Raw genomic sequence first — 23,973 nt, forward strand, 5'->3', positions numbered from 1 at the left:
CCAGAGCACAGAGAACAGGCTTAGCAAAATTTGGAAAGAATCATGGAGAAACTGCAGAGGAGCCCAGGCCATTCAGTAGGTTATCAAAAAAAAAAAAAAAAAATTATTCAAGTCAACTCTGCCAAAATAACCCCATAATTTATTTATCTTCTTCCAAGAGAAAGTTCTAAGAGGAAGGTCACTGGAAAGAGGTAGTTTCTCCCTCCTTCAGTGCATTCTCTGGAAGGAAACACAAATCATGCCCCTTTATATGGGTAATGAATGGGCAGAAGTTCACCAAGCCTAAAAAAATCCACAAGAAAAGTCTAATGGTTTCTACAAACAGCACCAATGGCAGCTTTGATACCTAGATTAGAAACAGCAGCCCATACAATCCACTGCTATTTATCTTCAGTACATATACACAAAGCCTCTTTTTTTGTGGCAGTGGTAAGGAACACCCACAATTATCAATCACCCAAAGAAAAACACGAGCTATACTTTCAATCCCGTTTTCTTCAAAAGTAACAGTCATCTACCAAGATAACAGCTTTCCATTCAGAAACAGATCATCAGGTTATTGAAAAAGGTGGATAATAGTACATGAAAAGGCAGAGAAACTTTGAAAAGGAAAAAAAAAGAGATAATAGAAACTGTTTACCAAAGAGGGAAAAAAAAATAATCAGAAGCAACACATTCCAAAGATAAAACTATCCTATATATAGGAAGTGGTACATGACTTGCCACAATATCAGTATTCAACTATTTCCTATACTTTCCTGCCATGTCATTAGAACACAGAAACAGATTAATAGCCTCAGATGTGCCAGAAGACAGTGAATAAGACAAGATCTCTGTACTCAAAAGGTAAAACGGAGGTTCTTGGGATACACCATTGCAGGAAAATTTCCTCTTTTGGAGTTTTAAATACTGCCAAAGCAGTTCACGAGGAGTTTTCAGATTACCAAGGCTGAACAGGCAGCTGCGTTCATGCAAACAGGGCAAAGGACCTGAATTCAGGAATAAAAGTGCTAAATCACACCTGGCTGGGGGCTTTCTAACCAGGTACAGTATCAGCTGTAACCACTAGCTCAGCACGTACTAAGAATGTTGGCAAATTCAAGCACAGAAAGTAAAGTCAGAAGAGAGCATTCGAGTTAGTAGTCTAGTAAATGTGACTCGACTAAGATGAATCTGGGGCAACCACTTTAACATATTGTAGTTTTTAGAGAAGCAGCAATATTATAAGAATGAACGTAGATGATAAAGTCCCACAATTCTGCTTTTCTAGTAAAATCTATACCAGCTTGGTAAACTAAAAGAAATGGCAATGCTTTTGTTACAGGAACAAGGATTTTACCCCTTCAAGTTCGCAGAATGCGTGTGGCTGCATCTCACATTCCAGTGCCTCAATCCCTAAGTAATTTTAAAATACACAGACTCACATTCAGTAGCTAAAATTTAATCGGTCAACCCTTAAAAAAGGGAGGCCTGATGATATGAGTATACCCTCAGTTGCCACAGGCACCAATAAAAAGGACACCCAGCACCTTCCAGGTCTCCACACACACCAGATTTCAGCATATAAATGAATATAACCAAGTCAGTTTAGTCCTTACTTGCATTCAAATGTCATGACCTTCCCCAAGGCCAGCTTAAGAGTCTGTTTTTACCTTTCCTCTTTCAACTTCTTTTGTTGTCATAACAATAACTCGGGAATTCTCCTGGAACACCATCCTCCAAAAATCGTTCACTGTATTCTGTAGGCAACCTTGAGTAGCAATGTAGCTTTTTTTTGGCTTTGAGTTGTTGCACTTGGTTTCAAACTCAGGCTAGAGAAAAAACAATTTAACGAATGGTGACAAATGGTACAAGACTAACTTGGATTTAAGAGAGTGTGTTAAAGAAGAGATATAAGCTGTACCAACAAGGCTTCTGTAGGTAGGAGTATACTTACCATAATAATATTAGCATTGATATAGTCTGAAACAGGCTCATTTGGATCACCATCATGTAGAACAACTCTGGTATGATCAACTGGAAGAATATATATGAATGTTAAGCATTTGCATCCTATGGGTGCGAACACACAGCTGTTTTTAAATATTTAAATATACACAGACAGGTACATTTCTTACTGCTACCAGAATTCATTAAGTCCTCAAACTCATTAAATTAGAGGCTAGAATATTCAAGCTTTCCTCTTTTGCCATTTCTTAAAACAAGTGGCCAATTCACAGCAAGCTAGACCAAAATATGTGTTCATGCCCCCTAGTAACTCATGAGTACACGGACAGTCAAGGCAAATGGCCCCTGGATTTGCACTATGCAGTCTTGTACCACAAATTAATCCTCTTAAATTGAAGCATTCCAGTTTGCTGAATCGCAGTTTAAGGATGTGATGCTTTTAAACAAAAGCTGAAGATAAAGACAATATTGAGGAATCAAAATATCGGTATCTACAAAGTGCAAACATCTGAACACAAATTGGAAATTGCACAGGCTAATGCTGAACAACATAAGAGGGAAATTATCACTAAAGAGTAGAAAAAGCACAGTGGTGCTTAATTAACCCTGTATTTACAAAGTAAGAGAAGAAAGAGTAGAAAGGTAGCAGGCTTACACTATAATGAAAAAAATCAATACTTACAGGGTAAAATGTTTTTGTATCTATTTTTGTTTTTGTTTTCTTGACGCTGACCTTCTTTACGACTATAGAGAAGTTTGCATTCTTGCTGCTGTAAAGTCTAAATGAAAACAGCACAAACAACTGGTTTTAATAAAAGCAGTACGGACCGTTTCACCATCATGATAGCAATCCTTTCTCACAAAAATGATGATGCTTGATTGTAACACCAGATAGTCACAGAGAGATACTGGATTTCTCCATTCAGACTCAGTACAGCATGGCTTCCAAGGTCTATAAGAAACACAGCAGCATGAGTGACAAGGCAAGCTATTTTCCACCTGATAAACACCTACGAATTCAAAACTTCTTTAAACTACAACCAGCAAGTCCTCATGACACTGTTCTGGCCAAGCAGACACAAGCTGCTCCCTTAAAGCTTTCAGCTGTAAAAGGAAAACTTAAGTGGTTATAGAGGACCACAACTAAATTTTTGCCTGTGGAAATGCAGCCATCTTAGAAGGGAATGCTAAATAAACCAACCACCACCAGCAGCGTTCTACAGAGCAGGCCCAAATAAACTTATTAATCACTATGTCTTTCTCACCAAGTGTAAAACTCAGGATTACTATCATCTTTCTCTTTTGCTGAATCAGGCCGGTAAAGAGATGAAAACTTTCCACTGAACCAGCATTAGCTTTAGTATTCATGAAGATTAGTAACCAATGCACAGACAACATTGCCAACCTGCAAAGGAGTAAGGCACTTTGTGATGCAGTGCTTCTGTCCCTCATCCGTATTGAATTCCTCCAGACCTCACCAGTCTCCTCCCGCTCCTTCAGCTACAGCGTGTCTGTAGTGATGCTGCTGGAAAGCCCCCAAGAAGTCCCTGAGGTTACAAGGGCTGTTCCAGCAACGCCACAAGAGCGGATCCGTGCGAGCTGCAGGCAGCCCAACTCTAGACAGCCACAGGGGAGGAAGGGACATACAGGAAACCCAGCAAAGCACAACACAAGCAACTAACTGTATTTAAGTATCAGGCACAAGGAAAAGTCCTTCGGTGGTTAGAAGCAGCATATTAGGAAGATATTCTTGTCTGTTGCCCCAAAACAAAAGTCCACGTGGGAATGCTACAGTATTGTCAAAGGAATGGATGAGCAGGGTACAATTCAACGTACAACCCACAGCCACACACCACTAAGTGCTCTAATTATTCTCTTCTACCAACACAAGGCCATTACACTAAATCGGTACAAAATTTTGCGCAGACTTTCTCATGTTCCCCTGTTGGGAGAAGGAAGGGGGGCAATTAGGTAACTACAAACAGGGTTATCCACAAAACATTCCACTGCAGAAACAATAAATCTGCATGGGGATTTCTCCCGTTGGCAAGGAGTTAATTTCTCAGTGCCTGGTTCACAGTTAAGAAGAGAGGGACAACAGCAATTCCATACTTCACAGCCACGCAGCTTAGTAGCAAGTCTCCCTCCTTGCAATGAAGCTGGAGGGACCAGAATCTCAATGTCTTTGTTCCAAGTTTTAATCCCAAAAGCAGTACTGGCCTGACTACAAGGAAGACTCAGGCTTTGGAAGCTGCTCCCCTTGTTATTAACACCCCTAATACTCTTGCAGAGATTGCTTTTACTTCAAAGCTTGGGCACGTCAGGCACATTTGCTCACTTCTATTTCAGTCTCTGTTATTGTTAGTGCCTCACTTAGTGACCTTGGACAATTAGGCTCATCCTAAAGACAGGGAAACCAAAGAACAAAAGCAATACAGGAGAGCTGTGAGGTTTCATGCTTATGAAGCAAAGACAGAAAACACATCACCATAAAACATTGCTTGCTATTACTACCAACAGGTGAAACAGCACTTGGCAGTAAGATCACCTCCTGCCACACTGCAAGGGTCTTTCAAATGCCATTGTCAGAGAGCACCTTTAGATAATTTTAACACTTTTGAGTCTCAGCCAAGTGAAACGCCAAGCAGAAGAACTGAAAGTTAAACTTCGCTAGCACGTTAAAAAATGGAAACAATTAAGTGTGTGGAAACCATAGCTTCAAACACATCTTCACTTCATACAGTTAATTATTATTGCTTTGAGCATCCCTGAGGAGAGATCTATGAGCAGTGGTGACTTCTAACAAGCCCATTAAGAGATGCACACAACGCGACAATAAATCTGAAACACAGTCCTCAATTCCACTACAACACCCAAGCATTAAGCTCACCAAACAGCCATTTTTCAGAAGCAAAAACATTACAAGGACTGTCAACATTTCTGTCTAGTGGTTCATGGGACGAGAGGTACATTCTTAAATATGCCTGAAGACAAGTAATTTATAACTACCATCTGGACTGCCAAATCATAAACAGCACAGGCAGAGATCCATGGACAACCTGGAGTTTGCCCCCCCCGCCTCCTGCCACCAAGGTTGACAGCTATAGCTGAGGTGAATGAAAAAGCATGACATGAACTGCTAGGAGATTGCTTCATTTCCAAAAACACAGTGGAAAAAAAAAAAAAAGGCTTAGTGCTGACCTCACTAACAGCAGTGAAAGGGAACAAGAAGTGGAATGTCTCACAGTTAAAATCTCTCACTTCTTACATTTGCTTTTTCTCTAAGACTTCTGGCTCGCTAGCAAATACTCTTCAGGAAAGTACCTTGCTTCTAAAGACCAAAAAATCCATTACAAGACAAATTTATTCAATAAAGACCGGAGGTCAGAAAAGAAGTCGTGTCAAGTAATAGTTCAGTCATATTTTGACAAATCAACAATCCATCCCTAAACACTCCGCACAAGAATGCTTCCCTCAAGAAAAAAAAAAACAAACCCAAAGAAAACCGACATTAATTCACAAGGCTTCTAGTAAGCCAGCACCAGTTACAAGAAGGGCAAGCCAAGAGAGCTATGCCCTCTGAATAAGAGTAAGGTAAGATATGCTCAGAATCTCCAGGGAAGCCAAAAGAATTTGTAAATGTACGTTCAGGCAGTGATCACAGGCAATCTACACAACTGTGTCATGACTGGATCAAGCACACCACTAATCAGTCTTTGGAAAAAGCAGTTAATTCCCATATTCAAGTTTTAGCCATTAGAGCAGGCGTGGCTAATCTTCCCGACCCTTCAGGCCCCGTATCAAAGTTCACGCATTGAACTCTGCGAAGCAATTCAAAGGTTGAGGCTCTTTTACCTCCAGGTGAGGTTCACAAGCAATAGATGAGCACTGCTCCCCAGGGAAGGATCCACCACTCTACTGTCAGGGTACAGCAGAGCCCCAGGTCCTCAGCAGTGGCCAGAGCACACTCTGCTGCCTTGTTTCCCCCTCCAGATGGGATTCTCACCCCCAAACTGAGCAAGGGGGAAGAGCAAGGAGAAACTTTAATCCTCATTTTATGATCTCCCCACTGCCATGGCCTCACTTTCTTATATATTCCATCCACATTCATAGTGAAATGTGTTACCCCTTCAGTAAAAGTCTTTTGCTTTTCATGGCTTTATTTTTCTCCTCCTGACAATAATCTCAGAACAGACTGGAAAGTACATTCAGCTTATGAATACGTCTGATCAAAAAAGAATTTCTTCAAGAATGGTTGCTCTGCAAATCCATCACTATTCAAGAAGTTTCTCAAAATAGCCTCGCTCTCAAAGACCAGGACTTTCCAGTTTCCTGTTGCCATCTGCTGGTGGAGTTCCAGACTCCACTGTGGTTTTCTTATGTATGTGTGGCATAAACCAGTCCATTATACTTCAGACGTTTGTAAGATTTTGGCTATGACCATCACACACAGGCAGCTGTCAAGTGACTCCATTTGTCAGAGAAGGGTTAGGACCCAGGCTAGACTCAAGCAATTTGGAATATGTCAGTTAATTTGCTCTACTCAAGAATTTAGCAGTTTCACCAGTATTTTCTTTCAAACATAAATAGCTCCCTGAAATCATTAGGATTTAAAAGAAGGGGAGAGCTGGCCAGCACAGCTATGTGACACACACGAGATGCACACGGATAAGACAGAACGAAAGGCAATGCTACTATCTAGAAGGGAAATGGAATTCTGGCCACAGGCAGAAGCGAAACAGCCAAACAAAACAAAAATAAATCTTCAGGAGTCTAAGGAATACACAATCAATGGTGCTTCATCTCAGAGCTTGCTACCGCTACCGCTTCACAATAGCTTTAAGATCCCCAAAACCAGCTATCAAAAAGCCACAAACTCAAGGGCAAGAGCATATATTGACTGAGAAATCACACGGAAGTTACCTTAAAGCAGTGGTACCCAACCTCCCAAACACAGCAGAGTGCAATCTGAAACACCCTCTGCACCAAGACATGCAAGAGAAAGCACAGTGCAGTTCCCTTCACACACACAACCCGACACGTTCCAGCTGCATCGGCTGTCGCTGCTGTACTGGGACTCGGGCCACCAAGAGTGACTGAGGCTGGGAATTGGTTCTTTGCCTCCAGAAACATTAATCCAGCCTACAGACCTCTTCCTGCCCGTGCGAAGAAAAGGAACGCAGGAATGAACCTGATTTAATCGTCCTGGTAGGCCAGATACAGTTGCACATACAGCTCCCTCATGGCAGGGAGGATATTCAGAAGGGATTGCGCTGGCATTGAAGAACACAATTAGCTCTCAGAATCAGGAAAAGAGGCAAATATTTCAGACGTTTTACTAGCAGACACAAGAACGAAACTGGTAAAATTTTAACACTTGCTGTACCTGACCGGAGGTGGAAGCAAGAACAGGGATATGAAGCGAGAGAGGGGGGAGATGACAAAATATCAGGAAGGCAGCAAACCTAACTTTTCAGTAGTGTAAAGATTTAATACCGTAACACTTGGAATGTAATGAAGTACCTCAAATTCTTCCCAGAAGCCCTGCTTGACTTTATCTGTAGTCTCTGCTAGCTTGCTCAGCTCTCGCACTCTGCTTTCAATCTCTGCGGCATTAATACGGGTCGTATTCAGAGGCTAAGAAAGATACGAACATTAAACAAAGGTATAACAAATGACACCTGTGAGAAGAGAGTTAAAACACAAATATCCTACGCTAAGTTTATTTTATATAGGCAATTCTAGGATCCAGGCATCTATTTGGGCTTCAAAACTTTACAATTCATACAACGAAGGGCAGCGAGGAAGGGGGCAGGGAACAATTGCTTTGAGATAAAGTCTCACGGTTGTTCTTCAATACATTAAGTTGTCTCATTTCTGGACTAGTCCTGCAATCCCTACGGACCACGATGACACCGAGAGAAGTTCTGCATGCATCACAGACAAGAGTCTATCCTTCACAGGCATATAAAAACCTGTTCCCGTTTAAACGACTGACTTCTTCATCCAGTTTCACGAAGTTTAAATCTTCATTTTTTGCATTAGGAAAGAAAAAAAATGATGTCTCACAGAACACACGGAAAAGCCTGCACTTCAACAATATATGCTAAAGGTAACGAAGCTTAGTGGTGTCTTCTCCATTCACTCACCTGCTTGAGTTGCAATACTGTGCCCAAAGTTTCTACCATAGGGTTCTTCTTGTAATGTTCCACTAGATCTGTCAGAGAGTCAAATTTTTCCCCTCCACCAACATCGTATTTTAGATCCTTGAAAGATAGATGCTCATCAAAATAAACGCACTTCATACAACAACATCTACACTAACATCTTTAGGCTACGCAACATAGGAGAAATTCTCTTTAAAACCATATATAAAAGAATCTAGTAAAAATCCTTCTGCTAAGGGATGGTAGAATTTTAACAAAAAGACACACATACAATATGGAGGACATTACCCTTTTTGTCATCTAATTGAAAATCATTTTATCTGCCTTTTCAGAAGAGCTGATTCCTTCTGAACAGAGGTTTGGGCAGCTCAAGCAGGCTACCTATGCCGTGTGACCAGAATCCAGGAGATAGCTTTGGAAATCAATTCAAATTCCTATCGCTGGGAACCATCGGGTCCTGAAAGGCTGGTATTGACTGGCATCAGCCCTATTTTAAGGAAGTAATGCTGAGTTATTTTTCTCACTGTCAAAAATGCTACTAGTAGTTAACTGCAAATCAAAGAGATTTTCCTGAAAAAGAAAAATGTTCTGGTAGTTTAGCTTTTGCAGTCTTCGCAGGCCATTTCTACCTCCAGATTATTTCTGTTATTGCAACTGAGTTGTTTTTAAACAACTAAGTTGTTTAATTGTCTTTTAGAATAAAGAAGAAAAAGAAAATAACAAAAATCTATGGGTTTTTTAAATAGCGACCCATGGGCTTTTATGAAAACATCAAAAGACCGTAATTTAATAATACTTCAGTGAAGAACTACCCTATATTCAACTCAAGCTTTAGATTTAAAAATACTCCTTGGATTCAATACTCAAAATTTTCACAGAATGTTGACCATCTATCAGGTGCAACTTTACAAACTGACTGGAGAAGCAAATATATTTGGATAGATCTCTATTTGCCCAATTACTCCTATTTTTATATAATTCATCCAGGAGACTGCAACTCGCTTAAGAAGATTCATGAACACGAAAGGCTCCGTCAGCAGAGCTTTTGAGACAGACTTCTGATGCATTCAAAAGCAAATCTATTAGAAGGTACTTGACAGCATAGTGTAGCGTGACATGATTCAGTCAGGCAAGCAGTCAAAAACAATAAAACCCTAATAGAATTTTGATACTATCAAATTAGTCAATTTGATCAAACAGATGATATATAGCATATACAGTACCACAGGGAAAGGGAAAATGTATTCAGCTCTCCGTAGCAAAGTGCAAGATGGCGTCCTGCTAGAATAAACTCACTGCCTGTGGAAGTAGCCCTGTTAAAGAAGCTCTTGCTTCATCATACCTGGCAGTGAATCATGACATGTGTCACTTTAGATTTCCCATCATTACTCTCTCCTTTATCATCTCCTGTCCGGACAGAAAGAACAAAGTCCCCAGGGTGGCTTTGACTCTCACGCACAAGAAAGCTTCCATGTTTTCCTTTTTCTGTTAATAGTTTTTCAGCTTCTCTTCCAGAGAGATGTCCATGAAACCACCTTTAAATAAAGAAAGATATAGACAGGTACCCTACTTGTCATTCCAGCCATGGCTGAATCTTCTTGTTCTAAATATTTATAACAGAAGTAAAACACTCGTACTAAGTTATAGACAGAACAAGTGTCCGGGTCTACAGAAAGCCTCAGTTTATAAAAATAAAAAAAACCAAAATAAGCCTTGGAAGTGTACCTGCAACATACACACCAGTGATTACAGAAACACATCAAAGCAAGCACTTCCATAAGCCCTGAAATTTGCATTTCACACAAGCTTCAAATGAAGCTTTAATTTGGATCCTTTACAATAATCCAAGTGGCGGTCAGTAAACACAAGCTTGTACTGCAACCTTCTCCTCAGTCAAGGCATTTATTCTTTTCTTTCCTTCACGAGGATGCACTTTGCTGATAAACCTGTGGGAATTTAGCATCTTTGAGACCCTATCCTTCCATCAGATTAGGAACTGGAGAGGATAATCGCCTCAATCTCATTTCTTCAAGAAATGTGGCCAAAAAGGCAATAAGCCTCCTCGCTACTGTTAAATAAAAGCCATTCGGAGGAATGAGAGAACTTGTTTGAATATTTTCCCTTTTTTTTTTTTTTTTTTCACTTCTGAGAATAAACTGCTATCTACGGGCCATAGAGGTTTATTTCTGACATCCACACACTCCCTTAGTATACGTCTGAAGTCTCAGATTCTCCTTATCAGCCACACTCCTCAAAACACGAGTTTCACCAATTTGAGGGTTTCTGTGTCATTCACTTTCTTACACATATGCCCACTGCTGGAAAAATCACATAAAGTTATGTCCAGAAATAGACCTGGGCAGTAATAACAGCTTCAGGAAGCTTCGGGAGAACTTCTGTAACAAAACATGCTCCCAGTAAAAATAAAGGGAACCATGCCCTCTTTTTTAGTATTTTATCACACCAGGAGAACGCTGAAGAAAACAGGTTCTGAGGCTTAGATTGCTTTACCTTTAGTCATGTGTATTAGTCTGCTTTGCAGGTAACTTCTCTGAAATTAGTGGGACCACTTTTTGTACAAGACAGTGGTCAACCTTTCATCAAATGGAAGCTGACTGCAGTGTTAATAGGGTTAGACACATGCACGTGCATGGACACTGAGGTTTTCACCACCATTTCTCTGACCTTTCAGATGTAGGATCAGCACAGTTCAGTGGATATTTCAACTCTATAACATCTCCATTCTTTTCCTTGAGCTGTCCATGATGTTCCATATAATACTGGACTAACTCAGCCAACGTAGCAAACTTCTCTCCTCCATAGAGATCGTAGTAGTCTCCCGTGTTCTGGATCTTGATGTGGGTGACAGCTCCAGTTCGTCTAATATTTGAAACAAAGGAAAAAAACCCACAGGAGTCAGCTGATATCTAATCAATCACTTGTATATTTAGTGTTCTGTTGTCTGAGTTGGAGAAATCCATACTTACATTTGCATCGCTTTCCAACTGAAATACTGCAGAAGAGCTAAGCTAGCGCACCTCTGCAGTGTGCTTCAGCCACATTTCAGTGGCTTGCAAGAAGGGGAAGTAGCTGTCCAACAGCCAGGAAGAACAGGGAAAGAAAAAAATCTTAATTCTGTAATGAAGGGATCCCTGAAGTCAGTGTAAGCTCTGCAGCCTCACGATCTCCAACAGAAACCCCTCAAACCCCCAAGAACTGCACACACAAACACAAGGGTTGGAGGGGTGAGGAGAATTCAGCATATACAAGACACCCATCAAAGCCTGTTTACTCCTTTCCCCAGAATTTCACACTAACTGCTAAGTCTCCCCTTCAGTAAACAGTTGCCTTTGCCTGATACAAGACATTTGCTCTCACAGTCTCTAGCATTAACGCGGAACAGCTCTCTAACAGTCCCCTTCTGTTCAGCAAGGCCCATTATCTCAAAGGTATCCCAGAAGCATTACTCTTATCACCAATCCCACTTTTCCTTTTTTCCTTTATCTACTTCCTCCTGCCGTCCTTTCCCCATCCCTACCACTATACACACAGCGTCAGGGGACAAGCGTTACAAAAGGCCTATTTTGGAAGCTGAAACAGCACCGCAGTCGCCCTTAAAAACTTGCTGGCTTTTCCTGTAAGAAGAGAGACTGGAGAGCATTTCCTTGCACGCGCTGCATCAGTAATTCCTATCATCTCCGCTACTTTCAGATAGTTACCGAACAGATTTTCAAAGGGCTAAAAGTAATGCTATTATGAATCTACTTCTGCTTCCCTTTATCTTTTCTGTCTCTCTGCAGAATCAGAATTCACTGTTCTCCAACCAATAGTTTCCCCAAGTTGGGTAAAAGCATTTGAGAACCTCTGCGTGGAAAATGGGAGAAAAAGAGAGGAAAACAGTGAACAACAGACTAAAAAGTGATCCATGCACTCTTTCATCTCTTAGAAGCAGTTCATTTACAACTCTTTCCCCATAGAACAGCACCAAATGAAAACCTTTACCAATTTGGGGAGAAAGACCAAAAAAACCCATTTAAACTCACCTAACAGAGAGTGTAAAGTCTCCTGGGTTACTTTTGCTGGGCCGTGCCAAAAAGCTGCCATCCACTCCTCTTGTTAACAGCAGGTTTTCTGCTTCCACTCCAGTAATATTTGGATGAAACCATCTAGAAGAGGTTAAAAATAAAGAGTGTTAATAAATAAAGAGAAGATCTTCTGGTTTTCGGAGTTAACTTACGCGACAAGACTAAATAGAAAAATTCAACAGCTTCAAAACCAGGAAGTACTGAATTTTGTTTCTAAACAATTAAGAATCTGTATCTTAGAAAGTATAAATTGTCCGTTTCGTATTACATTGCAATTTTACATATTGCTAAGAGATGTTTTGTAAGTGGAAGAGCTGTACCTATACTGAATGGATTAAAAGAGAATCAAAGGCATACAGTGTGAACAGCAACCCCAAGTCATGCACTTTCCTTACTCCAGAAAGACACGACACACAGAGAAACTGAAAGACGATCCAGAAAAATACTTCAAAAAAGAAAACAAAACTTCCAAAGTGACAACTTAACAACATTTTAAAGGTTAAAAATTTAACAGAACCTCATGCTTTAGGGCACAGGCTGAGCACCAGCTGATAGGGGTCAGGAAGGAGCTTCACTTGTGGACAACCTACGTGGTTGTCTTGTCTTCTTCCACCGTCCTCAACAGACCGTGGTGCTGCCCGCTGCCAGAGCGCCGCTCTGCCTTCGAACTACCATGGCAATTTCTCTGGTCCGAATATATCCCACTTAAATACAAACACCGAGGAATCTCATATTGATATTCACCACCCACAAACAGCCTTCTGAATGACTAATATAGTGCCCTGCCAAAGGAGAGCTCTATATGGTCTATATCCAAGAAGCTCAGTGTCCCCACCTATGGCATTAAGTTCGGAGAGACAATTTATTCTTAGCCATTCTGTTAACGCATCTGTGTTTTCTCTTATCTATAATTGAGGATTTTTATTGCCCTCTTGCAGTACTAAACTACATCTGTGTGTTCTGGATGACAGGAGTTTTTAATGAGGCAGGATTTTAGAAGGCAAACTTAAAAAAAAAAAATAAACCAAACACCAAACCAACCACCACACAGCCCAGAGACAGAGATGTGAATGCAGCAACTAAGCTTTAGTGGCTTTGTCAGACTTGTATTTGGCAATTAAAAGATCACCTTTATTTTTCAGAGTTGCCATAAATTAGACTGTGCAGGGCACAAGTGAAAATGCACATCCATATCTGCAGAAAGAACACAGACTACTTCTCTTTGTACACCAGGTTCTTAGTTTCTCCAAAGTAAAGCAAAATATTAAGGCAAATGACTCTGCAACCAATCTCATTACATATATGAGTGCTACATCTAAAAAAAAAATTGAACAGCATTTCTGATCCTACCCAATACAGTCAGCATTTCGTGCTAAATTGCTAAAACAGCAAAATATGCGTATGCATGTCTAAATTTAGGGTTATTACTGTAATTGTTTCAGCAATTCCTTCTGTAGTGAAAAGTCAACAGTATTCCCACCAAGGCCTTAGCCAGCCTATTCTCTTCAGAAACAGATTCTCACAGAACCAGCCTGCGGAGTTTTAGAGATTCTAGAATATCCAAACTCCTAGCAAATCATTCGAATGGGAATTAGGATTACTCATGTATCAGTTCCACTTCAGAAGTAAATTATTCTTCCTGTTAATCTTGCTTTTTTGTCTAGTTACATCAAGAAAATCTAGTGAACACTACTACATCTTTAACCAAAGAACAACAAAAAAATAATCAAACTTATGCAGCACAGGTCATGAAAAAAATATTTTAAAATACTTCAAGTTATTACAGCAAATGGGAATGAATTAATAAATGATGCTACGCTTATTTAATGACTACTCCAACTTTAAGAAAAGTCTCACAAAAGAAACCGCACAAGCATCGGTACCTGGTATGAACCGAACACTAAATACGACATTTCAGAATATGACAGGATGGCCTGCAGAAGCTGATAATGGATTTGCCACACTTCCACACCTAAAATTTTACTTCCATTAGGAGAAAACAAAAAACAACCAAACAAAAAGTGCAGGACCATTGTGAAGAGTTTATAAGCCTTTGAAACACAGATAGGATCCAAGAGACACCTTTGCAAGTTTCTGAGTCTATATGCAAAAATGGATAAATATACAAAGGAGAAATTATTGGGATCAATTCTACAAATTTATGGTATTGCAACATTCCATAAACTGTAATTAATACAATATCTTCTGTATCTTATCCTAAACCCTAATGCACCTGCAATTAACTGCACACAAGTTGCTAAAAAGATGTAAAATAACAGAAAAATAGTAACTTAATAAAGAGAAGGGACTACAAAGAACTTGTGCTTAAAGGAGAGGTTAAAAAGACGATAGATTGTTTAAAAACAAAAATCTCACCCCAACACGTACACACACTCCTATGAAAACGGCAAAAAGCAAGCAAGTGTAGCAAAAGAAAAGCTACATCTGGGAGAGCGATGGAGTTTATTGCACTTTATGTAACTTTTGTTCTAATGGTAACTCGTACTCCTGCTCTCTCTCATCTTTATATTTTTGGCTTTGAGTAGGAAGATGCATTTGTCAGCCACCCCAAATAGAAAAATGGGGGTGTTAGCGATCTCTGTTAAATGGTTCCGGACCGGTGATCGAGATGGTTTCATTTGAAGTACTGCCATCACATGTGCTTTGAACCTCGGGGGCTACATCCCTCCCAAAACCGGAGGAGAGAGCAAAGGGGACTGCAGACACCGACACCAGTAACATAAGCCCTACAGAGAACTTTCTCTTGCACTTCCTTTTATAGGGATGGAATGCAATTTCGATTTTTTTTTCTACTTTCCTTCTCCAACCTCTATTATGAGCAGGTGCAGAGGCTATCCCAAGCAAAGGACATCACAGCCATTAAATACAATCAAGAAAGTAACACACGCACACGTAAACCCACGCTCTAATTAAACTAGCTGTCCTCACTATGCACGGCATACTCCTTACAGCAATTCTGATTTGGGGGGTTCAGCAGCCCACCATTCCAAGTCCCTTATTAGTTTACAGTAAGACAAAAATGTTGGCAGAAAGGTAACCAGTGAAATACCGGGGATCTCATTTACAATAATTACAAAACTAAGGGGATATTCACCAAGCAAGAAACTTTTTGATGAAAACTAACACATGGTAAGAAATACAGTTTTGCTACAATTATCTCTCTTTTTTTTTTTTTGTTAGCACAGTCCAGAAAAGATCATCAGTATCTGTCTTTTGTAAGTCACACATCGCCAGCATATTTCTCTCTTACCAAACTGAAGAGAGAAAATAATAAAATCAATACATTTTTCCATGCTGCGATTGGGCTTTTCTAATCACCTTTTTAAGAGCAGGAGAGATTAAATCAGTTCTGAGTCTCAGCTGTCACAACCATAGCATTCAGGGAGGCGGTGACTGGTAGTTTAATTACACCTATTTATAGGCTCATCAGTTTATATTTCTCATCTTTTTTCAGTCTCCCTCACAAGTTACAATTTAAAGTCCTGAGCAGAATATGAGGATTATTCTCAACAACAAGGAAATTCGCAAGTGTCTCCAAAGGTAACTTGTATACTCAAGCCAGTGTGTGAGTAGGAACATTCAGAAAAACCCAACATACGCTAGAAATCTCCTACATGCCTCAAGACCCCAAACCCAAATTTAACTATAAATGGCCACGGACTGAAAACACCCTGTCTAGTTCCACCACCTTAAGCAGAAGAAGAAAGAGGACAACCCACTGTTGAATAAGTTGTATTTTAATAGATATTACTTAGAAAGACGTGTCGAATTTCAGAATAGGAATGTTTGATAAGAATATGTTTATATTTTTCCTTTTCGTGACAGTAATTCCTCTCAAGACTAACATTTACCTTAACCCTTCAGCCCAAAAAGGGCTGCTAAACTAAGACAAACATCAAAATACATTGACAGCGAGAAGCTAAACAAAGAAAACAGATTCACCTGTTCACCGTGCTGACTTTGCAACCCCACAAGGTTTTGAAATCAGACCCAATGCTGTCAAATAAACTGAGAGCCCAGACCCGTTTACAAACTCTAGTTCTAAAGTTGGCTGATGGTTTCCTTTCAGGAACGTCACTAGTGCTGGACTGCCGAGAGCAGCACGACCCTCCCTGGCCTCGGACACTCGACCGACCGGTTGCCACACGAATTAAATTCATTTCTCAGCTCCGGTTGAAGCCCCCCACGAAACCAACGTTAATGTGGCAGCTCCGGCCTCTGCACGGGGGTCGGCGGAGCCCCAGGCCAGCCGCCCCCCGCCCCAACGGGTCCCCCGGAGAGGAGGGGCGTCCCCCGCCGCGCCGGCTGGGTGAGGGTCGGCTCACCGGGGAAAGCGAGGCGAGGGGCGGGGAGCCGACCGAGCCAGGCCCCGACTGGAGCCGAGGCGGCGGCCGCAGCCCCACGGCGGCGGGAGCGGGGACATCCCACCCCAGGGACGGGCGGGGAGAGGGGCTGGGATGCGGCTGCAGGCAGCGGGGCCGGGGGGGGGCTGCCCCTACACCACAGCCCCGGGGCGCGGGACACCCTACCCGGCCAGGAGGGCCGCGGGGAAGAGAAGGCCCGAGCCGAGGGTCTCCCGAGAGCGGGCGCCGAGGGGCCCGATCCCTGCGCGCCCCCGGGGACAAGCAGCCCCCTGCCCGCCACCGTCCCCCCTCCCCCGCCGGGCTCGGCGCCGCTCGCTCCCGCCTCACCTCCGCGATGTCATTTTTCTCCCGTGGCACCGGCGGGTCGCGGTGCGCCCGGCCGCCTCCCCCCCCCCCCCCCGGCTCCTCCTCGACGGCCGCCTCTCACATCGGGGGGGCCCCCCCGCGCGGGCCGCGGCCTACGGGCGCCCAGAAGGGAGCGTGAACAACGGCCGCCTCAGGCCCCGGAGGCGCACGGAGCGCGGCGCGGCCCGCCCTGCGTCACCCGCCCGGGCGTCATCGGGCTGCGACGCCGCCCCGCCCCCAACTTAAAACGGGGGCGCGGCGGCCCCCCCCGGCCCCCTCCGCCCCGGGAGCGGCCCCCGGTGTCCCCCGCCCCGGGAGCAGCGGAGCCTGGCCGGGTGTCGGCGGAGCCTCATCTCGAGGTGGAGGGAGGGCCAGGCCGCGGCAGGGCGGCGAGCCCCGCTCTCGGAACCGCTGGCCACGGCACAGCTCCCCCCCCCGGGGCCGGGATGCGGGGGGTGGCCGGTGCTGCCTCCCCGGTGACCCGGGGCCTGGCTCGGGCCTCGCCGCACCCGCCCGGACCACAAATCCCAGCGTGCTCCGCGGCCGGCGCGGTGACGTCAGACGCCGCGCTCGCTTTATTCCGCTCGTACCCGGACGTGGGTCCCTTTCCCTCCCCGGAAGGTAAGGATGGCGGAGCGGCGGCGGGCAGGGCCGGGCCCGGCGGGCGCCATCCGCCGCCATCTGCCCTCGGGTGGCCGCGCTGGGCTCACGGGCCCAGCCCGGTGCCCTCGCGGACGCGGCGATGGCGCCCGGAGGGGGCGATGTGGGGACGGAGCGGGAGGTGCAGCCGTCTCCGGCCAGGCCAGGCCGCGGCTGGCTGCGGAGCCCGGTCTGGGCCGCGACCGGAACCCGTGAGCCCGGTGGGCTGCGGCCGGTGCTGGAGGCCTCCGCGGGGTTTGAGCGGTAGCTCGGGGAAGACCGGCGTAGGCCCGTGGTGAGGCAGAGCCCTGTGGGGCTGAGGGGAGCCCCGAGCATCCTTGGGGGCAGAGGGGTGGCTGCGGCCTGGGCCTGTGCGTTTTCCAGGGCTTGGCGGTGGAGGGGGAGGTGGAGGAGCTCGTACCTGCAGGAAGCGGCGCGCAGGAGCATTTTGCGTTACGGCGGGGCCCGCAGCAGACCGAGCTTTTGGTTCTGTAGTGTCTCGGTTAGGCATGGTTGCAGGAGGTGGCTGACAGCCGTTAGAATGGTGTAAAGGATCAAATTCTGATGGCGTTCTTTTATTTCTGCGGTCTAGTCCTCGGCACACTTTGTCCTAAATTATAATTTTCATTTTACTCGGATCCACAGATGGCGGGTGAGAAGGCAGCCGCTGAGAAAAAGCCAGGCGAGAAGGCGGCTGGTGAGAAAAAGCCAGGCAAGAAGAAGACAAGTGAGAAGCCGCCAGCTGAGCAGAAAGGAAGCCAGAAGGAAGCTGGTGAGAAGAAAAAGAAGGTTAGGAAGCATCATGCCAGCCGTAACCCTGTCCTGGCCCGGGGTATCGGGAGGTATTCCCGCTCAGCCATGTATGCCAGGAAAGCTCTGTACAAGCGCAAGTATACTGCTCCGGAAACAAAGGTAAGATAAAAACCGCGGTCTTTGAATAATCATGGGTTTTGTGAGGACTTTGATTTGAAACATCATACGTTTTCCCTTTTTCTTGTGTACAGATAGAAAAGAAAAGGAAAGAAAAGCCACGCGCAACCATCACCAAGCCGGTGGGTGGAGACAAGAATGGAGGCAGCCGTGTGGTTAAAATCCGCAAAATGGTAAGAAACAGGACTCGGACGTGCAGAGTTTAAGGCTGTTACGTGTCGGTTTTGACCAGACAATGCACCTCTTGGCTGGGGCAAGAGCAGCCTCGGCCCGTGCCGTGCTTTGCTGAAGTGCCGGCTGTTCTCTCCCCGAGATACGGACCTGGTGTTTGTCGGGTTTGGGGGAGGTGCTGGTGATTTAGAGGATGGTCAGTAGGCAAGAGCGGGGCCTCCTCTGCTTCTTGTATCGCTGGGCTGAACTGGAAGCACGTGTGGAAATACAGCGCTGGTGTCAACTTTTGCTGTTGCGTAATTGGACAGAAAATATTCCGTGTGTTCCTGAAGTGTTGGTTGCAGCAGGGAAAAAAAAAAAATCCAGAAAGGTCGTCTTTGGGGAAAACAGTATCTTTTACAAATGGAAAACTGTAGTGCAGGCTTTCTGTCCTGTGGAGTACATGGGGTACAACATTTTGCTTTTCTTTTTCCAGCCCAGATATTACCCCACTGAGGATGTTCCTCGCAAGCTTTTAAGTCACGGCAAAAAGCCCTTTTGCCAGCACAAGAGGCGGCTGCGGGCCTCTATTACTCCAGGAACCGTTCTGATCCTTCTGACCGGTCGTCACAGAGGCAAGGTAACCCCGGGCTTCTTCCTGTTGGCTCCCTCGGTGGTTTTGCAGCATTTCTGTGCTGAAACCGTTTGGACCGAGCAGAAGTATCAGAGATTTACCAGCTGATTGCACGGGATGCTGCTCAGTCAGGAGATGCAAATATGTTTTTTCTGTGAATTTTGTCTAGATGCTTTCTCTCATCCTGCCTTTAGGGAAAACAGGCTTTAAACTAATACTCCTCTACACAGAGCTGGAAGTAAAGCAGGCTGGTCCAGTTGCTTAGAATTGCAGTGCAGAAAAGCCTGTAGATTCCTGCCGTGCTAACGTTGTGCTGCAGAATGTCGGGCCCAATGCCCGCTTCTAACTATTGGCAATGAGGACGAAACTTCATCTTGGAGTAGTGATTGCACAGGAAAAATTACACTTTCGTTAATCTAATTATCAAGGTAACAGTTGATTGGTAAATATGAAGACGTGTTCTTCATCTTAATGATGTTTACTAACAGGTCTTAACTGGTTTCATTTATTTTATTGAATTCTTTGGCTTTGATGTCACATTATTTAATGTTGTTCAGAGAAGGAAAACTTGTGCAGAAAGAACAAGATGCAACTGGGGGATGGCTCTGACCGTGGGATATGTTGTGGTGCCCTTCTGGTTTTTTATCTAGTCCCTCCCTTTAACTCGTACACAGAACGTGGGTGACAAGATGGCTGCCTCGCCATCCTGTAGATTAAGCAAAGATTCAAAAACGAACTAATTAGCTCAGCCTTGACTGATAGAGCACGCGGAGAGTTGCAGCCTGTCCTAGGTGAGGAAACTCTGGCAGGGCTGTACTCCGAGAACGTTGGCAGCTTGTCTCAGGTGGTGGCGGCTTCCCAGGTCGTGCAGTTGGCCCGTGCCCGGGTGCTTTGTGCTTACACCCGCAGCGCAGGCTGAGTGCGGGCATGGTCCTGGCCCCCAGTACGTGAGTGCTGGCACCTGAGGACTGATGTCACATCTCAGATATCTCTTTCCAGCGTGTGGTCTTCTTGAAGCAGCTTGCTACTGGCCTTTTGCTTGTTACAGGTAAAAAAACTTTCATATAAACGTAATAATTTTGGTTTTGTTTGTTTTGGGGGGGGTTTTGTGGATTTGGGTGGTTGGTTTTAAGTTCAGGTTTCCCTCCGTTGTCTGTAGCGCTGCAGATTTGTGTACGGGTGGTTTGGCACATCATGTCTTCACGTGATTACGTGGAGTCACATTCTGTGACTTTCTAGGGAGGTTCAGGAGAGAACATTAAGCTTCAGTATCTGATAAGGAGCATTTTTTTTTGCTTTTCTGGAGTTTGTGGGGAAGGGGTTTGTGGATTGTTCAGATTTTAGCTGTAGGCATCTCTGAAGAAACTAGTCATCTCATACCCTACAAAAAGTCAACTTAGAAGCAGTGGGTTTTGCCAGGAGAGCTAACCTTGTTCTTTCTTCTGTCTTCACTCTGCCTTTAGGACCTTTGGTTATCAACCGTGTCCCTCTGCGTAGGGCCCATCAGAAATTTGTCATCGCTACGTCTACAAAGGTTGATATCTCTGGAGTGAAAATTCCCAAGCATCTCACTGATGCGTACTTTAAGAAGAAGAGGCTGCGTAAGCCCAAGCACCAGGAAGGCGAGATCTTTGACACTGAAAAAGAAGTAAGGAATATGGTTATTCACTCCTTCTGAGTGCCTTGGTACCTAAAGCCAGGCTGGAAAGGGGGGAAATACCCTGAATGGACAATTAAATTTTAAGTGGTCCTCAATAAAGTGAGGTAATGCCATTAAAATGAATTAATAACAGCAGCATTGAGATCACCCTTTTTAATTGGGGGACTATTTTCTGCTACTACCTTAGAACAGCAGCAGTGATTATTCAAGTTAAATGTCTTTTTGGACCAAGAAACACCTTTATTGTTTTGATACTGCCAACAGCACGCTGCTGGCTCTCAGATCTACAACATAAGCCAAACAGTGGCTTCAGTTCTCTGCCACCTCCGGTCTCCTACCACTTTCCCCAAATTTAGAACAAATGGAGAAAAGATTTCCTGAAAATGCCAGAACTCAGGGTTTGCCCTGAATTTTCTCATCTCCGTAGAAAAGTCTGAAGTCGCTCTGTGGGATTTTAACATTTTTCTTTGTACTTTCTAGAAATACGAGCTAACGGAGCAACGCAAGTCAGACCAGAAGGCAGTGGATTCGCAGATCCTCGCGCGAATCAAGAAGGTGCCTCAGCTCCGTGGGTACCTACGTTCTACGTTCTGCCTCTCAAATGGAGTCTATCCTCACAAATTGGTGTTCTAACTGTTCTGAAAGCACCACATTAAATCCGAAGGGAAAAAAGCAAGGATTTCTGGTGTCTTTATTGCAATCCATAATGGGATGTGTTGCGCAGATCTTGCAGTGCATGTTATTTGATGGGTAAGAAAACTGCTTGTGGCATGAAATTCTGAGGGACTGTATGTAGATGACTGGGTTTTGAGTGTGTAACGGTTTGGGGTGGGATTTTTTTTTTTCTGATTTGGTATAACTAGAAAGGAATTGGCACTTGAATTTTTCTTAACTACGAATGAGTTGGGGAGGGGAAAAAAAAAAGCAAACTATTTTCTTTTGGGAAAGAGGGATACGTGCTGGATCAGCTAGCCAACTGGACACATTCCAGAAGAAACATCCAGGCCAGTGCCTGTGCTGGTGTACTTCTGCACCCTTACTGCTTCAGGTGTCTTGTGTCTTGGGAAGAACCAGCACTGCTAGGTAACTCGTTACCATTTTAAAGCTCCGTTGAGATGGTATTTCTGACAAATTGCTTTGATCCATCAATCACCACGCAAACCACAGCTAATATAGAAACTTTTTAGAGCCGTTTCAGGAGCTGTGCCTTGCATTTTGAACGAAGTTCAAAGTTTTGCAGGGTTATTTATCAACACAAGAACCATAACAGTATTTAGAATGTACGTCCCTTCCCAAATCCCGTCTGTTTTTTCCTGTTCTTTGTTTATCCACGTGGGATGTAATGCTTTTAGTTGGGAAGAATACCACCTGCTTAGATCAAAAAGCGTGAGTCCTAATTCTGTAGGTTTAGAAATGAGTTGAAATCTGTGAAAGGCAAGTATTTTTCTGTCCTGGGAGACTTCCAGAATCTCAACCATTTTTTCTGCCTCAAAAACTGGTAGAAACTGAGTTAAGAAAGTTAGTGCTGTCTGTTTTGTTTATCTGTTGAGGTCAGTTACCAGATATCTGGAAGAGGATGCTTGGGTAGCGATAGCTCTGCTCTTAGAAAAACCAAGGATGTACATATTAACAAATCTGGCACGCTTGAGCTCTTTCTTAGCCAGACTTAGGCAGGAAACGAGGCTTATATAACTGCACCATCTGTCTTCCTATTAATTCTTAGCTGAAAGTAGCCAATGGGGTCAAACTTGACGGGGAGTAGAGATTTCATCAAATTCATACAAGCTTCAGGAAAAAGGGATAGAAAAGGGAGTAGTATGACCCTCACTGAGGCAGAAGTCTGCAACATGCCACGTTCATGGGGGAAGAGGGATTGGGCTTTGGGTGTTCCAGAGCTGAGGAAGGAACAAGAATAGCTGGCTCAGTGGATTCCTGCACCAAGGGACTGTGGTCATCCTTACAGCTGATGCTGGCTGGTGTTAAAGAGTATGGAAGTATATAGCACTGGTTACTCTTCCACCATCTTCCTCTTGGTAATTAACATATTGAATATTAGTGTGGTTCAGCAGAGGGAGCCAGAGAGCAAGCTGAGCCCAAACCCAGAACTGGCTGGGTGTGCTGTGCATCTCGTGTTGCTCTGTGCTAGGTTCTGCCCTGTGGTACTCCAGGTTCTTTGTTTTTCAGTGTCATTATAACTCATCACAGCTGTAGTTCCATGTTCTGTTGTACGTGGTTTGGTGGATAATGGGTATAGTCAAAAGGTTTCTTAAGTTGTTTTGCTGCAGTGATGGGACTGGCCTGTTTATATGAATCAGCTCTAAAAAGATAAAAAACTGTTGCACGTATCTCTCTGCTAGTTCTAAGATAAGTTTACTGATAGCTTAGAAAGCTCACTTAAAGTAAAAATTGTACATCAGATGGGAAAAGTCCAAAATGAGTGAATAGACCTCTTAATCAGAATAGCATGTGGTATCACAAAGGCTGCAAACAGATTTGGTCACACAGTTGTCTGAGAGAACACCTGAGAGGTAGTAGTGCTTCAGACATTCCCTTTTATGATACATTCCTCATTTGTGTATCAGAAATCATGAAATGATACTTAAAACCATTAACCTTTTTTACTGACTGGGGAGGTTTTGTCTCCCAGTGTGCTGTCAGGAAGTGATTCGGTAACATAATTCAGTTGTCTCAATAGGTCCCGGCGTGGAGAAACGGTCTCACGTGCTGCCGTCGCCTCCCTCGCCCCAGCCCTGTCACTTGTCTGACTGGGTGATGGCCAGTAACACAGCCCTGCAAGGTGGGGAGAGGGGGAGGAATTGAGTATTTTCCTGCTGGTTTAGATCCCTGAACTGAGTCACTGTGGGACCAGATGAATGTTGGTGTCGGCACAAAGGGGCGTGGGAGCGGGCCTGCTTCTGGAGGCGCTAGCTGTTAAGTCAAATTTTAACACCAAATCATGCCTTCCCAGGGCCGAGCAGCTCCTCGGGCTCTGCTGCAGAAAATGGAGACAGCAAAATACTCTCAGGGAAAG

General features: G+C 44.1%; 2 protein-coding genes across 2 annotated transcripts in view; one reads left to right on the forward strand and one right to left on the reverse strand.

Moving 5' to 3' along the window:
• PTPN11 (protein tyrosine phosphatase non-receptor type 11) overlaps nt 1-17,075 on the reverse strand; it is a 30,110-nt gene extending 13,035 nt beyond the window's left edge. Inside the window, exons 1-9 of the mRNA XM_074920946.1 lie at nt 16,912-17,075; nt 12,158-12,280; nt 10,800-10,994; nt 9,457-9,649; nt 8,097-8,213; nt 7,471-7,584; nt 2,630-2,726; nt 1,937-2,016; nt 1,653-1,811 (exon numbers count right to left, since the gene is read on the reverse strand). Of these exons, the coding sequence (XP_074777047.1) occupies nt 1,653-1,811; nt 1,937-2,016; nt 2,630-2,726; nt 7,471-7,584; nt 8,097-8,213; nt 9,457-9,649; nt 10,800-10,994; nt 12,158-12,280; nt 16,912-16,925 (1,092 nt within the window). The 5' untranslated portion in view covers nt 16,926-17,075. The remainder of the gene's footprint in view (nt 1-1,652; nt 1,812-1,936; nt 2,017-2,629; nt 2,727-7,470; nt 7,585-8,096; nt 8,214-9,456; nt 9,650-10,799; nt 10,995-12,157; nt 12,281-16,911) is intronic.
• Nucleotides 17,076-17,436: 361 nt separating this feature from the next.
• RPL6 (ribosomal protein L6) lies at nt 17,437-21,614 on the forward strand. Its single transcript, XM_074921510.1, has 7 exons — nt 17,437-17,550; nt 18,214-18,480; nt 18,573-18,671; nt 19,145-19,288; nt 20,282-20,330; nt 20,746-20,930; nt 21,423-21,614. The coding sequence occupies exons 2-7, from the start codon at nt 18,214-18,216 to the stop codon at nt 21,573-21,575; spliced, it is 897 nt and encodes a 298-aa protein (XP_074777611.1). The 5' UTR covers nt 17,437-17,550; the 3' UTR covers nt 21,576-21,614.
• Nucleotides 21,615-23,973: the final 2,359 nt, after the last annotated feature.

The sequence above is a fragment of the Athene noctua genome, chromosome 17 (genome assembly GCF_965140245.1).
Source record: "Athene noctua chromosome 17, bAthNoc1.hap1.1, whole genome shotgun sequence".
Lineage (NCBI taxonomy): Eukaryota > Metazoa > Chordata > Aves > Strigiformes > Strigidae > Athene > Athene noctua.

Coding starts and splice junctions, on each gene's coding strand:
- RPL6 (XM_074921510.1), top strand. CDS start 18,214: ATGGCGGGTGAGAAGGCAGCCGCTGAGAAAAAGCCAGGCGAGAAGGCG. Junction 19,289..20,281: donor CCGGTCGTCACAGAGGCAAG/GTAACCCCGGGC, acceptor ATCTCTTTCCAG/CGTGTGGTCTTCTTGAAGCA. Junction 20,931..21,422: donor TCTTTGACACTGAAAAAGAA/GTAAGGAATATG, acceptor TGTACTTTCTAG/AAATACGAGCTAACGGAGCA.